We start from the raw sequence: 16,382 nt of genomic DNA on the forward strand, positions 1-16,382 counted from the left end.
AGATACATTTCCCCTTCCCATCAGCACCCCAGTGGGCACCTTGGACCCTCCCCCTGGAAGAGAAGCTGGGTGAGGTGTCAAGAGGTGACCCCCTACCTCCCTTCATCTAGCACCCAGCCCAGGGGCTCTCCTCTCCAGAGAGCTCAGGTGGTGCTGGGCTTCTGGGGGCCGCCTGCCGCTGCTGCAGCAGCAAAGGCTCTGCGCCCTCTGCTTCCTGGGCCCTTAGGAATCAGGGAGGCTGCTGCCACAGAGCAGCCCCGGCCGCGGTGGGAGCTGCCAGAGGTGGGGAGAGAGCCAGGGAACAAAGGGCAGGAGCTGGCCTGCCTCCGGGGAGGGCTGGAATGCGCGCTAGGTCTGGCTCACCTGGAGCCCAGGTGAGCATGTCACCTGAGCCGCCCCTTCCCCTGAGAGGCCTCTCTGCCCACTGCACAGCTCCAGAGCTGGGGAGGTCAGCAGAAGGCTCAGCCTGAGATGCTGGAGAGCACCCAGCTCAGCCTCTCTTTCCTCTTCTGGAGCTGTCCCAGGACCCTCTGAGACACTTCTGCCAGACCAGGTGGCTGCTGTGTGTCGGGAGGCACAGCTGGACTCCTGGGGCCCTGGCTCTGACTTCTGAGATCAAGGGTGGAGGCAGTGCCAACAGAATTGATGGGAACCTAGGATTGGTGTCATCACTGTTTGGTTTTGACATGGCCCGCGATCCTTGCCAGCCCCTGCCTGGCTCTGTTCTCTCTGGGCCCCAGGCTGGCCTTGCTGGCTGCACTGGCCTCACCAGGGGCAGCCTCTGGGCTTGGCTCTGGGTCAGGGAGCAGCCAAGCTCTCCTGGGTTGGATATGGGGGCCGTGCACAGTGTGTAAGCGGTACAGATATATCTGTTCCTTGCCCTGGGGGGCTAGAGTCTGATCTAGAACCCCCTCTCTGCTAGTCTCCCCAAAAACATGAGTGTGAGCCGGACCATGGAGGACAGTTGTGAGCTGGACCTGGTATACGTCACCGAGAGGATCATCGCCGTCTCCTTCCCCAGCACAGCCAATGAGGAGAACTTCCGGAGCAACCTGCGTGAGGTGGCCCAGATGCTCAAGTCCAAACATGGAGGCAACTACCTGGTGAGGACGGGCCCCTCACCCCCTCTTCCAGCACGTCCCTGCCCTTTCTGCTTGCCACCCCCTGCTGGTGTCCCAGCCCACGCACCCCGAGCCAGCTCTTTATCCTTTCTTCGTCCACTTGCTCTCGGCCCTGGGTGTCTCCTGTAGCCGGAATCTTCACTCCTACTCTAGCCCAGCTCTGCTGTAAGGAGTACGTGCAGTTGGAATGCAGCATCTGAAACCAAGTCATGTGCGCCTGTGTGCACATGCATTGCATGTTTATGTGTGTGTTTGTGCCCATATATGTATGTGAGTGCAGGTGTATGTGTGTGCCTATGTGTGTATGAGTGCGTGTGTGTGTGTGCTGACCAGTGGAGAGAGTAACAATAAGAGCTCGTGTTATTGAGTGCTTACGACAAGCCAGACCCCGTTCCACCTGCTTCCACGTATGGAACCTTCGGGACAGCCCTAGAAACCAGGTTTTGTCAGAGTCCAGAGGGGCGGGGCATCTGCTTAAGTTCACAGTGTCAGGAAGTGGCAGGCCTGGCCCATGGTAGGCACCTCTGAGAAGTCTCAGGGCAGAGCTGTGGCAGAGTGTGTCTTAAGGGACCTTGTGTTGCTGATGCTGGGGTTGTACCTGGCCCAGGAGAAGCACCTCGCAAATGTGGATGGAGTGGCCACCAGGGGTCTCCTCTAATGTCAGAGAGGCGGCCGGGGGATGGGGCCATTCCTGGCCCCAGAGGAAAGCCTGGGTCCACTTTACTGGGAGGTACACGTGGGCTGGCCCCGTAGAGTGGACTGTGCAGCCTCGAGGGGCTACCCTTGGATGTTCGCGCAGAGGCAGCTGTAGGGGGCTGTGTTAGGTCCCTGGGGCTGCTGTGGTGAATTACTGTACACTCGGGGACTTAAAACAACGGAACTTAATTTTTCACGTCTGGAGGCCAGAAGGCCAGATCGGCGTGTTGGCAGGGCCGCGTCCCCCCGGAATCCTGTAGGGGAGCAGCCGGCCTTGCCTCTCCCCAGCGGCTGGTGGCTCTGGTGTCTCTGGTGACCCCTGGCTTGTAGCTTCGTGGCTCCAGCCTCTGCCCCCATCGTCACGTGTCCTTCCTTCTTTCCTGTGACCCTCTGTGTGTCCTCTTGTCTTCTTATAAGGACACCAGCCCTTGGGTTTAGGGCCCACCCTCAATCCAGGGTGATCTCATGTCTAGATCCTTAACTACTTACATCAGCGGATGCCCTATTTCCAAATAAAGTCACATTCTGAAGATCCGGGTGGGTGTGAATTTTTGTGAGACACTGTTCAACCCACTGCAGACACCCAGCCATCAGTGGTATTGGGTGTTGTGAAGAGCTTGGCTTTAAACATCAGAAAGTCCTGGGTTCAAGTGCAGGCTCTGCTCTAGTTACTAGGTAGCTGGTCTTGGCCACTTAGCCTCACCAAACCTTAAGATCCCCATCTGTAAAATGGGTCTAACAACATTACCCACCTCTTGTGGTTGTTGAGAGAATGAAGCCACCTGATACAGGTGCAGTTCTCAGCACAGGATGGCAGGTAGTGGATAATCGAGCGGTAGCTAATATCAGTGTAGCGTAGCATGCTCCTTAATGGGGCTCAAACATGGACTAAAAGCCATCTAAGGTCCTTCCTGACTTCGGGAGTCCAAGATTTCATGGGCCTATGCCAGCATCCCTCCGTCCTGTCTGTTCCCGACTGGGGGGCCCTTTTCTCTCCCCAGACACAACGCAGTGGTCTTGGAGTGGTGAGGTGGAGACAGAGACAGGCATTCCAGAGATTGGGGGCTTCTCGTGGGGCGTGGTTAGGTGTTGGAGAGCATGCGTTGAGGTCTGAGAGGGTGCACCTGGGATGGTTTGCAGCCTCCGCTGGAGGATGTCTGACCACAGAGCCATTGCACCTTCATGGGGTGAGGTTCCGAAGTCCACATGTGAGATGGGAACCAGAGGGAAGGCCTAATGTTTCACATTTGGCACCACCGGGTTCCATTCAGTGTGGGGAGGTGCCCACCTTGGGGGTGGCACGGGGGACCTGAGACAGTTTCCATTCCCTTCTCGTCTCTAGTTCCGGATGTCCCCTTGCTGAAGGGAGTGGCTGAGTGTCCACCCTTCTCTCCCTGCCCTCTTTACCCTGAGAACCTGCAGTTGAGCTCCCGTGGGTCGGTGCGGGCGTCCGATGGGATGCCGCCATTGCTCACGTGGGGGCAGAATTCCCAGCCGGGGTGAGAGCCGCAGGCGAGCCTTTTCACGATCTCGTCCTTTTCCTCCTTCCAGCTTTTCAACCTCTCTGAGCGGAGACCCGACATCACAAAGCTCCACGCCAAGGTGAGCCCGTGCCTCGTGGGGATGGGGGCTTCCACCTGCCTGGGAGGGAGGGATAACAGACAGGCCCCCTCTCCCCGCGGTTCCCACATTCGGGCCTTGGGGGAGTGTGCGGTGACAGCCTGCAAAGTCTATTATAGTGCCGTCTTCCTACTCGGAAAGTGGGAAAGAATCTGTTCATTGTTTCCACAACACCAATCACAACAAACAAAACTTGATACAGTGATTTCCACCCAGGTCTGCCTCCCCTACGGAGCACATAGCCTCTCTGGGGTGAGGCTGGAGCTGTGAGATTTTTAGTTTTATGGAAAGGCACGTTGGATTTAAACCGGCTGGGCATGGCCCATGTAGACCTTCTTACCTCCTCCTTTCACTTGCTTGCCTGGTGGGCTGCGTGCAGGGCTTGGCGTGGTGCCCGCTCCTGGCTCCTGGATGCTGGTGCCTGTGCTGTGTGTGACCCTGGGGAAGTGACACACTTCTCTGAGCCTCAGTCTGCACCTCTGAAAGTGGGCGGGCTGGATCACATGCACTCTTTGGGCCCGTCCAAGCAAAAGTTCTCTTTTGCTGTAGAGCTCTGTGAGTTTAGAAAAATCTCGAGGAGCCTGGAGACCACTGTTTAGGTCTGCCCTCCGTCCCCATCAGCGTCTCTGGGCTGGCCTGGAAAAGTCAGTGGTGTGTGTGGCCAGGGCCTGGAAAAGAGCCACGACCAGCCAGGAGCCCTTTGCTCTGCCCTCCTTTGCCCTGAGCCAGGCCTTGGGGTTGTGTGTGGGGGGAGTGCTGGGGGCCCCGTTACATCTTGAGGTCATTGTCCCCAAGCCTTTGTTTTACACATGTATAAAACTGAGGCTGGGAGAAGGGCCATGACTGGCCAGAGGCCCCACAGTGAGCCAGTGTTAGGACTGAGACTCAGGCACAGGGCATCTGGTCCTGGCCATTGTTCTTTGCGTCCACGCCCCCACCTCCCAGCTGGGCTGATGGGCGGGGCAGGAACCGAGGCCCAGCTGCTGATGACCACTGCCCCGATACTGGCACGTGGGGTGGGTGTGTGCTGCCCCCACTGCCCTGGGGGCTGTCCGGGCTTCTGCCACCTCTCACTCCTGGCTGGGCCTCAGGTGCTGGAATTTGGCTGGCCTGACCTCCACACCCCGGCCCTGGAGAAGATCTGCAGCGTCTGCAAGGCCATGGACACTTGGCTCAATGCAGACCCCCACAATGTCGTCGTTCTGCACAACAAGGTCAGAGCAGGGGCCCCACGGTGTGTGAGTGAGTGTGTGTGTGTGCACTGTGCGTGCACATGCATGAAGACACCCTTGGATGAGGGTGTCTTCATCCTTGGATGATACTTGCCTGTATCATGGGGTGTGTGAGTGTGTAAGTCTGTATGTATTCTCCTTTCTGGAGTGTGATAGATTCTGTCCCAGGGGCACCCACAAGAGGTGTGGGGTACCAGCTTGTAGGGCCCTCAAGGGTAGTGGGTGGTCAGCTGTGTTTCTTCTCTTTGAGATCCAGCCCCCACCCCCTTCCCTCCCTCATATTCCCTTCATCCTCCCGTTCTTCCTTAGAACCATACCCTTCTCTCCAGCCTCTGCGCCCTTTCCTCCAAGGCTTCTGAATGGACCCCGGAGCAGTAGGCTGGCTTTACAAATAAAGGCTTTTGTGTTTGGGGACTCTTTCAGGGAAACCGAGGCAGAATAGGAGTTGTCATTGCCGCTTACATGCACTACAGCAACATTTCAGCCAGGTAAGAGGGCTCTGAGCCACCCCTTCTCTGAGCATTGACAGCAGAACCCCCCCGCCCCATCCCACCAGGACCTGTCCCTCCCTTGGGGCTGGATGGAGTGGGTGAGAGGTGCTCAGGACGAGGGAGCGCCCACCGAGGGAGGGTGTCTAGCCACATCTCGGGCAGGGGCCTGTGGACAGAGGGCAGGAGGGAGGGGCGTCCATACCTCCATTGTAGGTCCTGGAGGGGCAGCCTTGGGGGCCAGGCCCAGCCATGGACACCCTATCTATCCAGCTTCCTGGGGCCACTTTTTCTTGCTAGACTGCTTTCTGTTTCCCTGGGTGAGCAGGGAGGGTGTCAGAAAGAAATGCTGGATCAGAGCTGGGTCCCGCAGAACCACCTAGAAGTCATCTCATCCATCCTCCCGTCTCTGGCCAGCAGGACCCTTTCCCCCTTGGGTGTTTGGGAGCAGGGCTGATATACAAGTGGTGGAGGAGTCCCATTGTGATTCCACCTGCGGAGGCAGAGGAGCCCACCCATCCATCTGCTTATTCACCTGACGGTGGTTACTGGCCAGCCATGGCGCCGTGCTGGGTGCTGGGAATACAGCAGCGGTGGGCAAAGCCAGGCCACTGTCTGTATGGACATTAAATAAACGAGTGTATCAGTAACAGCAGGTGATAAGTTCTGCGAAAGAATGGGGACCAGAGCACGACAGGGGTCAGAGGAGGCCTCTGGGGGAGGTGATGATGTGAGCAGAGACGCACATTACGTGGAGGAGGGAGGGACGGGTTGAGACATGTAAGGTCTGGGAGGGGACTTTGCAGGCAGAGAGAAGAAAGGCCCGAGGCGTGTGGAGGGGATGCATGCGAGGGGCTGGCCTGTTTGGAGCTGAGTGAGTGAGGGGATGAGGAGTAGGAAGTAAAGCTGGAAGGCGGCAGAGCCTGGGGGGCCTTGCAGGACTCGATAAGGACTCTGGGGTTTATTCTAAGAGCGGCGGGAAGTCGTTGGCAGAGTCATGAGGGGGGAGCTATGTGATCTGCCTACATTTTAAAATGACCTCTCTGAACACTCTTTGAGGGTGGGGAGAACGTTCTGTGGAGGGCTTGCCAGGAGGATGACAGTTTTACAACTTTAAGAACTTCGTCTTAGCCTACTCTTTGCTTAATGGTGAGCACTTGCTGTGCACCTACTATGTGCCTGCCTGTTTCAAGCGCTTTAGAGGTGTTCGCTCACCATAACAAACTCTGAGGAAGGCAATTACTATCACTCTGATTTCACACACACGAATCCGGTTCAGAAAGGTCACGTGGCCCACCCCAAGGTGCAGCGATGGTGATGAAGTGGTGGGCTAGGGATGGGCTCCCCGCTGTCTGGCTCCAGACCCCCGTGCAGCACACAGGATTGATAGATGTCGGGCTCTCTTTCCTGAGAGGGTCTCAGCACAGCGTGGCTGGAGGACTCAACGGGTCTGGAGAGCAGGCAGGGGGTGAAGGGGCTCTTGTGCTTGGATGTTGGCTCCTCTGACCACCTGTCCTTCCCCCTAGCGCCGACCAGGCCCTGGACCGGTTTGCAATGAAGCGGTTCTATGAGGATAAGATCGTACCCATTGGCCAGCCGTCTCAGAGAAGGTGGGTCTCACAGCCCAGGGCACGCATGTGTGCGCTCGCTGTATGTGGGGACTGGTCTTGTGTACCCACTGGGGATGGGGCAGCGTGCCCAGGTCGGGGTGTACCAAGCATGCATGTTCAGGGGCCAGCTCAGGGGCTGAGCTCAGGGACATGGGTGAGTGTGCCCACAGGTGGGCACTGCAGTTGGCTCCTGAGGCTGGTGCTGGAGAGCAGCGGGGGTATCTGTGGGGGACGCACTGGTCTGGGTGCAAGAGGGCGGATTGTATGAGAAGGCAGTTCCACTCTTGGTCCTGAAAGCAGGACTGCTTCAGTGTGTGGGTGAGTCTATACGAAGCTGAGGTCCCTGCCCTGAGTAGGTCACACATACTTTTAATAAGAGTCACCTTTCACTGGGAAAGCGTTTAAAAACTTTACCAAGGACACTCCACCACGTGGTCTCATTGGAGTCCACGACAGCCCGGGCAGGAACAGGGCAGGGACTGGCTCAGTCATTCATTTGGCAAATGTTAGGTATGTCTGTGGTATTCCAAGTGCTAGAGATATCTAGTTGAATAGGACACAGCCCTTTGCCCCTAGTGAGCTGGTATTCTATTGAGAAGGGCGGACATTACACAAGTAAATATACAAACAAGACACTTTCAGGTAGTGATTCGTTCTAGGAAAGGAGGAGGATAGAGTTCTGCAGAAATGAGAGCTGATGGGAGAGGAACGGGGCTGTTTGAGTGACCATGGCCAGGGAATGCCTCTTGGAGGAGGTGGATTTGAGCCCAAAGCTGAATAATGATGAGCTACCACCCGACGACCCAGGGCACCTCCAGTTACAGGAGAGAAGCCTGAGCCCAGGGGGAAGGGACATGACATGACCAGGGTCCACAGAGAGCAGTGGCAGAGCCAGAATGTCTGGAGAGACCTGCCCCCTGGTTGTGTCGTCCACATCCCGAGGGCCGCCCCGGGACTCAGCTCTAGGACAGCATGCTGTTCGGTGATGTCTGACCCACAGGAAGGCACAGGCAGTGTCAGGACCGGGTGGGCCTTGGGAGGCTGCAGGTGAGTGGGAGCCCGAGTGGTGGAAACCCAGGCCCAGAGGGGAGCACAGGAGAGTTGGACTCGGGCCTTGCCCCCCGAGTGGCCAGAGCTGTGGGCCTGTCACCCCTGTCTGTGATGTGTTGCACTGAGCTGCTCGCTGGGGCTATGACGCTGAATCGCTCAGGCAAGGTCTCTTGGGGCTTACCTTCAGGTGGATGACACCACGGAAGTAAGCCATCAAGGTCATTTCAGAGAAGTGGAGCGTGATGGGTGAGAGAGTGATGGGAGTGGGCACGGGAGGCTGATTCCAAGGGACCGGCCTCTCTAAGACGGCGATGTGTGCGGTGGGATCTGAGAAGAGAGAAGGAAGCATCTGAGTGAAGGTCTGGGGTAGAAGGTCTAGGCAGAGGGGACAGCAGGTGCACCGGCCTGGAGGCCACAGTGTCCCATTGAGTTTTCTAACCTTTGGAACACTTGGCCAGCAGGATCCCCTTGCTGCATGTGCCAGGGCTTCCCAGACTCTCCATGCTGGGGTGTCCCCAACTCACATCACTCTCACCTTGCTCGCCTCTCTAGAAATGTGCTGGCACTGCTGGGCACTGTTTCCGCCATTGTAGTGGGAAGCCCTAGCAGAAATGAGTGAGTCCTCAGGCAACCCAGTGTCTTACAGTTGGCACAAGGCAGCTAGCTGATGGCCAGCCTCAGGTCAGCTGGATCAGAAACCAGATATCTTTACATGCAGAAAATCCTGGCTGGGCTGCCAGACACAGCAGCTGGGGATCAATGAGAGTGTTCCCAGGGAAGAAGTCTGGGAGGGAAGAACTATCGCTCAAGTACCCGCTCCTCAGTCCCTGGCTTGCCTGGCCTTGGCCACGAGTCTGGCCCTTGCCATGGAAGGACAAGGGGCACAGCTGGAGGAGCATGACGCTACCTAGGCGCATTGTGGCTTGGAGAGAGCAGGCAGAGTCGCCACGCCTCTGAAGCTGGAAACCTGGAGAACGGGGATCAGTGCTGCCTCTCACGAGTAGGGTCATGCAGGGGTTCCACAGTGCTCGGTGTGTGTGTCTGTACACTATCTGTGTCTGCCTTGCAGCTCCTATCTGCACCCACAGCTGCTTAGGGGTAGGCTATTCTGTTTGTGCCCAAATGTGAAAGTGCAACTGTCGGGCTGGCCACGTATTTGCTGCCACTTTCCCGCCTTCTTGTCAGTGTCACTGGGAAGCTATGAGGCAGTTGGAGGAGAAGAGGGCAGGGTGAGAGGGAGGGAGGGGCTTGGCCTGCGGCTTTCCCATTCATTGTCACCCCACCTCCGGACTCATTGTCCCTAGCACACAGACACATCCTGTTGGCATGATCAGAAGTTCTGATAGGAACCCGCCATTCCAGGTTTCCGGTTTGAGTAATGGGGCTGGGGGCTGGGCAGGGGCCTGAATAGGAGCTGGAGCTGCCCATCAGATTATCTTGCTTGGGTTGTCCAAGGTGGCCCCACCCCAGCCCAGGGACAGGGGCCCACGGCCTGGAGGTAGGCCAAGGAGTGAAGATATAGGAGGGGATTCTTATCATGGTCACTTGAGTTCTGGCCCCACCCACCTCAAAAGCCCATATTGGCTTCCTCAGAGTCTCAGATGTGTTCTGATTGGTTGGGCTGCTGCAGCCTGCTGTCCTCTGGCCAGTCAGAGTAGAAGGAAGCTCTGGCCAATGGCAGAGGGATTGGCCTCTGTTCTGGCAGATGCATTGGAGTCAGACTTCTTTCCTTCTCTCCCCATTCACTCTGAGCTCTTTGTGTTCTTGCTGTGTGACTTTGGGAGGCTAATGGCCCTTTCTGGACCTAATTTTTCCTTTCTGTTTAGAAGGAGTGGGCATAGATTAATCCTTCTATTCTTCCAACAAGATCTTTGTTAAAAGAATTGGGAAATGGTGACCCCAACACCAAATGAAATGATCTAGAGAGACTTTCCTACACTTTAACATGATATAAAAAAGTGAAGGCCTGTATTTATTATGCTCTTGTTCTCTGGAGGGTCGTGTGGCTGGTGGGCCTGCGCAGAGCTGACCCAGGCCCTGTGGGAATGAATGTCAGCTCGGTTTGGGCTCTGGATAAGGCTGTCAGAGCTGTCTGATGGTCATCAGCCTACCTCGTCTAGTGGTGAGCAGTTCAGGGATACCTGTCAGGGCTGTGGGGGAGGAACTTTTGATCCAGCAGGAGATTCCTGGATTGGGAGTGAAGCAGGAATGAGATGCTCGTGTTGACCACCAGGGGTCGCCGGAGAACCCCAAGTTGTGGGTTTGGCTAGACCCAGCTCTAGGTGTAGTAGTCCCTGCTCACCCTTCCTATCTGGGGGTTTCAGGCAGCAAGGGAGGTCTGTGCTGGGCAGAGACCTGAGCCATGGGGAGGCCTGGGGGTGTTGGTGGCTGGTTGGGGCAGGCTAGGTGGGAACACATAGGGCGGTGTTCTGCGGGGGAAGAGAACACGGGATGGCTCTGCCCCGGTGCGGGCCTCCTTGGCCGACGCTGCCCCTGTCCCTGCTCCAGGTACGTGCATTACTTCAGCGGCCTGCTCTCGGGCACCATCAAAATGAACAACAAGCCCTTGTTTCTGCACCACGTGATCATGCACGGCATCCCCAACTTCGAGTCTAAAGGAGGTACGGGCTCCAGCCCTCTGGCTTCCCACCCCCTCCTGCTTTCCGTCTCCTTCTCCGAAGAGGCAGCCATGGGTGGTGAAAACGCAGGCGTGGACTGGAGGCTCAGCTGCCCCACTTCCTGAGCTTTCTTTAGCCCCAGTCTACTCACTGGCACAGTGGGCTCCACACTCGCGGTGCCTGTTGACAGATGTTGGACGTGGCAGTGTTTTTGTCAGCTTAATATGACTTGCGAATGGAAAGCTGGCATTTCTTCCCCTTTCTCTTTCCATTGCCCCTTCCTCTTTTTCTCCTTCCTCTTCCTCCCCGCTTCCTTCCTTCCGCCCCCACTTCCTTCACTCTCTCTGCTCCCTCATCCGGCCCCCGCTGTCCCGCTGTCTCAGCTAACGCCACCCTTGCCTTACAGGGTGTCGGCCATTTCTCCGGATCTACCAGGCCATGCAGCCTGTTTATACATCTGGCATCTAGTAAGTATTCCACAGGAATGAGAGGCCTGGATGCCATGGCTCTGAGGCTGAGGACCAGGAGCTGGCAGGGTGGGTGTGTGTGGGTTGGGGGGCTCCTTAAATCCCTTATAGGAGAGGGCTAAGGGGTGAAGTCAGCAAAGTTTCCCAATGACCTGGTGGCAGAGGGGCAGAAGGGAGAAAATGCACTGCCTGCCCCTGCAGCAGCCCCTCTTTCCCTCGGCCCACCTCTCCCCCACAGCAATGTCCAAGGAGACAGCCAGACCAGCATCTGCATCACCATCGAGCCTGGGCTGCTCTTGAAGGGAGACATCTTGGTGAGCACTGCCCCTCTGCCTGTAGCCCCACCTCTTCGTTTATTTTTCTCCCTTCTCTTCCTGCTCTCCGCCTGCCTCTCCCAGGCAAGACTCACTCACTCCTGGTGGGCCACCAGCCTTGGGGTTGTGGGCTCTCAGGTCTCTTGCAACGCCTTCCAACCCCTGACAGTCCTTGTTCATTCTCCTGCTTTGGAGGCAGACAGCCCTTCTGCTGGGCTTACCTCTTGTTCTGGAACAGCTGGGGAACTAGCTGTTAGTGGGAGCTCTTACCTCCTGGCTTCTGATTGGTGACAAGGACTCCCCCAGTTCTAGATTCAGCCCTTCCTCTATCGGTTTGAATCTGCTCCTACTTTTTCCATTCTGATCTGTATGCAGGAAATTCTTGAGAGGTAGTTTTGTCCCCATGGGATAAGACTGGCTTCCAACTCTCTGCTCTTCTAAAAGTTTTTCCAGAGAACTCTGAGATCCCATTTGGTGTTGGTGACCTCTCTCTCACTGGGTTTGGGGCGAGCCTTGGGGACCCAGTCTTGGGTCTGGTAAAGAAGCTCCCTGGGACCCAGGTCCTCAGCCTCTGGCCCCTGATGGGCTCTGCTCTCTTTCTCGTGCAGCTGAAGTGCTACCACAAGAAGTTCCGGAGCCCAGCGCGAGATGTCATCTTCCGTGTGCAGTTCCACACCTGTGCCATCCATGACCTGGGGGTTGTCTTTGGGAAGGAGGACCTTGATGAAGCCTTCAAAGGTGGGCCCATTGAGTGGAGAGGTAGATCTTGCAAGGGACCATTCTATCACAGGGCAGACGAGCAGTTACGGAGAAGGACGTGGCAGCAGTGGAGAGGCAACTGTTTTCTGAGGGAAGAGGAGGTGGTCAGGGAGGTGTCTCCCCTTTTTCTTTTCTCTATCCATTTGAGGTTTTATCTGCATCACATTCAGGACTGGGACATATCCATATCCATCCGTCTGTCCATCCATCTGTCTTTCCATCTGCCCACCCACCCACCCATCCAAACTTATCTATCTGTGCATTTATCTACTCATCCATCCATCCATCGATCCATCCACTCACCTACCCATCTACCTACTCATCCAGAGGTATGCACCCATCCACCCATCCATCCATCCACTCATCCAACCACACACCCAAATCCATCCATTCATCCATTCATCTGTCCATCTATCTATCCACCAAGCCTGTGTATATGTGTTCATTTATCCAGCCACTCGTGTGTATATGTGCCAGCTGTGTGCTAGATCTTGGGGATACAAAGAGAAAGAGGTGAGCCCAGAACCTCAGGGAGCTCAGTCTTGTGGGAGAACAAGACCCACACACACATGATGCTAGGAAGTGATGCCTGCAGTGACAGAGGCATGCGCAGGTGTGGTGGGTACCTCAGGGAGCGGACCCCATCCCTGATGTAACTTCACTTGCTATAAGCAGTATATGGGGATCTGTGTCCAGACTGGGCTCAGACAGAGAGCAGAGTGGGGTGGGGACTCGGAGGAGGAGGGGCATGACCTCCCAGTGGAATCTGGCTGTGCAGGAGAAGGGTGTGTCCTTGCACTGGAGCCAGGAGGGCAAAAGCAGAAGATGCCGCTATGATTATAGAACAGAATAAATGTTATCAATTGTAACAAGGGAAAATGAAGGAACAGTTGACACCATAGAGATGGGGTTGGTGAGAGATGGGAGAAGGAAAAGGACAAACATTCCTCCTCTTACGTAGAGGGAGTCAGGTCACCATCAAAAATGGACAGACCAAGAAGTAGAGGCTTACTACAATATTTAAAGTTTTGAAGGTAATTGGTAGAATTCACGGTGATGGTGATAAAAATAATAATAGCAGATTTTAGGAGAAGGGAGGTGAGAGCAGTGTAAATGAGCTGAATCACTCACCTTCACAGAGGTAAATCAGTGGGGATTTAAAAATACTGATGTGTCCAGAAATAATGGCATAAAAACTGTGGCTGTGATCTAGAATCTTAGAGGTCACTGCCAGTAGAACAAGAAATAGAAATGGGTAGAAATGGTCACCTCAGGAAAGTACGACTGGGACTGCTAATAACTTAATATATAATTGATGTGTGCCTGCGTATTACTTTAATCTTTTCTAGAAGAAAACTTCTTATGGAGTTCTTTTCTGAAACTGATTGACCACTTCATTTTTCCCTTCTCCTTTTTTAGATGATCGATTTCCAGAATACGGCAAAGTGGAATTTGTGTTTTCGTACGGACCAGAGAAAATTCAAGGTATCAGTCACGTTAGAATCCACTCATCATTCAACTCCCTTCCCTCCATCCTGGCCTGTCCCCACCCTCCTTCACCATTCTCCCCCCATCTTCTCTGTAATTGTCAAGCTACCTGTGATCAAAAGGCAGGCCTACCGTAAAAGATCTGGGTATCATAGTGGACCCCCAGCTAAACATGAACCAGTGACTTAATCTCTGGGTAGCAAAAATAAAAAAGCAGACAGAGAGGCGCTGGGTTGGATAAACTGTTCCAGTCCCATTAGGTCACCACCCACGTATATTTAGAGACCAAGGGCCGTGGAGGATGGAGGGAGTGGCTGAGGGGACACTCCAAGGTGCTGGGTACACGAGAAGTATTTCTGAGAACCGAGGTGATTCAACCTGAAGATGAGAAGACCAATTTAATAATAGCCATGGAGCCTTTGGGCTGGTTATATGTGGAGACCAGTTGTTCCCCATCTTATTTGAGGACAGAATGCAAGGACATGAAGCTAGGTTGCAGACAGAGGGACTCTGGGCGGATTAAAGAAGGGACTGCCAGGTCAGGGAGTGTCTGACTTGCATGCGGCCTGTGCCATCTTCATTTTGGCCTTTCTCTGGAAGTGTATGTAGGAGACCTGCTGCCTCTGTCCTCACACCCCCACCTGGAGTGGAGAGCTCCTCAAGTAGTGGGGCAGGGGGATGGCCTGGACGACCCCGTGTCCTCTCAAAACCCAGGCTGTGAGCCCTGCTCCTCCCACATGCCGCCCGCCTGCAGGGGCAGACCCTGGTCTCTGCACTGCCCCTGGGCCACAGAAAAGAAAGGGGCAGAACGCATCCAGAGGGTCCCCAGCTTTCCCTTGCTGGGGGGGGGGTTTCACTTCTCAGTGCCCTGTCCTCATTTCCCCCTGTGACCTGGTATGTGCCTTTTCAAGAATGCAGGAAACCAGACCCCTAGGTTCTCCGTCCAACTTAAGCCACTGGTCCCGCCCTGCCAAGGTCAAGAAAGTGAGAAGTCCCTTAGAGAGCATCCTTGGGGGATCTCGTCGGCTTCCTCTGTTTTTTCAGCTGCTGGTCTCTTTTTTCTTTCTCCTCCCTGTCCGCCTGCCCTTCCCCACCCTTTCAGGCATGGAACACCTGGAGAACGGGCCGAGCGTGTCGGTGGACTACAACACCTCCGACCCCCTCATCCGCTGGGACTCCTATGACAACTTCAGTGGGCACCGCGAGGACGGCATGGAGGGTAGGTGGGGCCCGTGGCTTCCCGCCACTCTCCAAACCGCACAGCCCCTGGGCCGCGGCTGTCTTGTTTGGCACTGACACCATGCTGGGTTCAAAGGGCAGGCAGAGGAGACATCCAAGCGCCTCTGAGAGCTCAGAGTTCCGTGGGAGACAAGGAGGCAAACGTGAATGTGTTAAATAATGAAGGCGGAGCTTAAAAAAAAGGAAAACATAGTCAAACAGCCACACGAGGAGGTGCCCTTGGCGCCAAATAAGTCCCACGGACGTTGAGTGCTAGCTAGAGTGGCCCGCGAGGGCTCCTTAGAGGAGGCGGCTGGAGTGGACCTTGAGGCACCCGCTGTGATGCCAGCGCAGCCTTTGTTGGGTTTCCTGTGAAACCCGCCGCTGCGCATCGGCAGGCTCACCGCCGGGGTCTCTGGGCTCGGAGCACTCGGAATGCGGACAGAGCATCGAGGCCCACAGGCTTTCATCGGCAGCCAACGAAAACGTTCGAGAGCTGGAGACAAACAGATAGGCTCCACAGTTTGAAAAGCAAGCTCCGGGATGGAAATTAATACGTGTTTAGCTGCGAAACCTAACATTATGTCAGATGGTCAACAGCAACTCAGTTGGGCTCTCGGGAGCTATATATGGGGTTGTATTTATTCATGTGGTTCGTTTGAGTGTGTGAGGTGGGGTGCGGGGCGGGGCCTCGAAAAGCGAGCATGCCTGGAGGTCGGGAACTCGTGAGACACCCTGTCTGGGGTTTGGCCACAGGCTCGCGTCCCTGATTCGGTCCCAGGACCGCGGAATGTGGGAGCTGGGAGGACCCTCGGGACCATCGGCCCACCCCTCCATCAGTTTTCAGTTGGGGTAGCTGAGACCCACTTGGTTTGTCCCCGTGAGCTGGGGCGCACCCCTTCAAGGACACCAGAGCCCAGCCTCTGGGCTTCTCCTTCCAGCTGAAACCGGTCCTGGGGAGGGGCGGCTGCGTCCTGGGGACCCCGGGCCACGTGGCAGGGCTGTGCTAGGGAGAGCCAGGCACCCTCGCCCTGCCTCCCGCCTCCCTCTCTGAGGTTCTGGGTTTGTGGACTCTACCCTGAACATCTTTTAAGCCTCTTCTTGCGTGAAGATTCTCCCTCTGGCCTTGGAGACACCAGAAGGAGCGATGTGGGAGGAGGGTGGTGTTCGGGCTGGAAGTTAGGGCTTGGTGAGAGCGCACTGTTCTGTGCGCAGCGCTGCAGAGTTGAAGCCGCCTCCTCATGCCTGCCCTTCCTCTCCCCTAGCGTGCGGGCACCCCACTCCCCCCAGGCAGCCCCCCAAACAGTCCTCCCCCCTCCCCACTGCCCCAGCCCTATCCGCTGGTGCTGAGTGGCTGAGGAGGGAACAGAAGGAGGCAGAGGGTGAGATGAATTAGTCCTGAGGTACCGGTGGCTGTCAGCCTAATTGTTCATCTTCTGGGGATGTTTGCATTTTTAACAAGAACACTTGGCAATTTGAGGGAATTTTCAATGACTTTCCATCTCTCCCTGGTGTGGATTCAATGCGATGATAAATGTAAAAACATTTGGTAAACTCTAAAGCGCCAGGCAAATAAAAGGTAAAATAATTAAGGGGGGAGAAGGAGTGGCTGTGGAAGGCCAGGGCTCGGACAGGACCAGCCTGCCGGTCCTGGGAAGGAGGGAAGGAGGGAAGGAGGTGGGGCCGAGGGAACAGGGAGGG

At 55.8% G+C, this 16,382-nt stretch overlaps 1 protein-coding gene across 13 annotated transcripts in view; it reads left to right on the forward strand.

Annotated features, from left to right (window-relative positions):
* Positions 1-16,382, forward strand: part of TNS1 (tensin 1) — a 172,482-nt gene that overhangs the window by 84,409 nt on the left and 71,691 nt on the right. For all 13 annotated transcript variants that reach the window (XM_045852543.1, XM_045852569.1, XM_045852561.1 and 10 more), the window contains 11 exons: positions 923-1,103; positions 3,369-3,419; positions 4,529-4,651; positions 5,093-5,157; positions 6,684-6,767; positions 10,326-10,438; positions 10,842-10,902; positions 11,141-11,216; positions 11,825-11,954; positions 13,395-13,460; positions 14,566-14,682. In XM_045852543.1, coding sequence (XP_045708499.1) covers positions 936-1,103; positions 3,369-3,419; positions 4,529-4,651; positions 5,093-5,157; positions 6,684-6,767; positions 10,326-10,438; positions 10,842-10,902; positions 11,141-11,216; positions 11,825-11,954; positions 13,395-13,460; positions 14,566-14,682 — 1,054 coding nt within the window. In that variant the 5' untranslated portion in view covers positions 923-935. The remainder of the gene's footprint in view (positions 1-922; positions 1,104-3,368; positions 3,420-4,528; positions 4,652-5,092; positions 5,158-6,683; positions 6,768-10,325; positions 10,439-10,841; positions 10,903-11,140; positions 11,217-11,824; positions 11,955-13,394; positions 13,461-14,565; positions 14,683-16,382) is intronic.

This window comes from Phyllostomus hastatus, unplaced genomic scaffold, assembly GCF_019186645.2.
Source record: "Phyllostomus hastatus isolate PE091 unplaced genomic scaffold, TTU_PhHast_1.1 phas_contig_137, whole genome shotgun sequence".
Taxonomy (NCBI): Eukaryota; Metazoa; Chordata; class Mammalia; order Chiroptera; family Phyllostomidae; genus Phyllostomus; species Phyllostomus hastatus.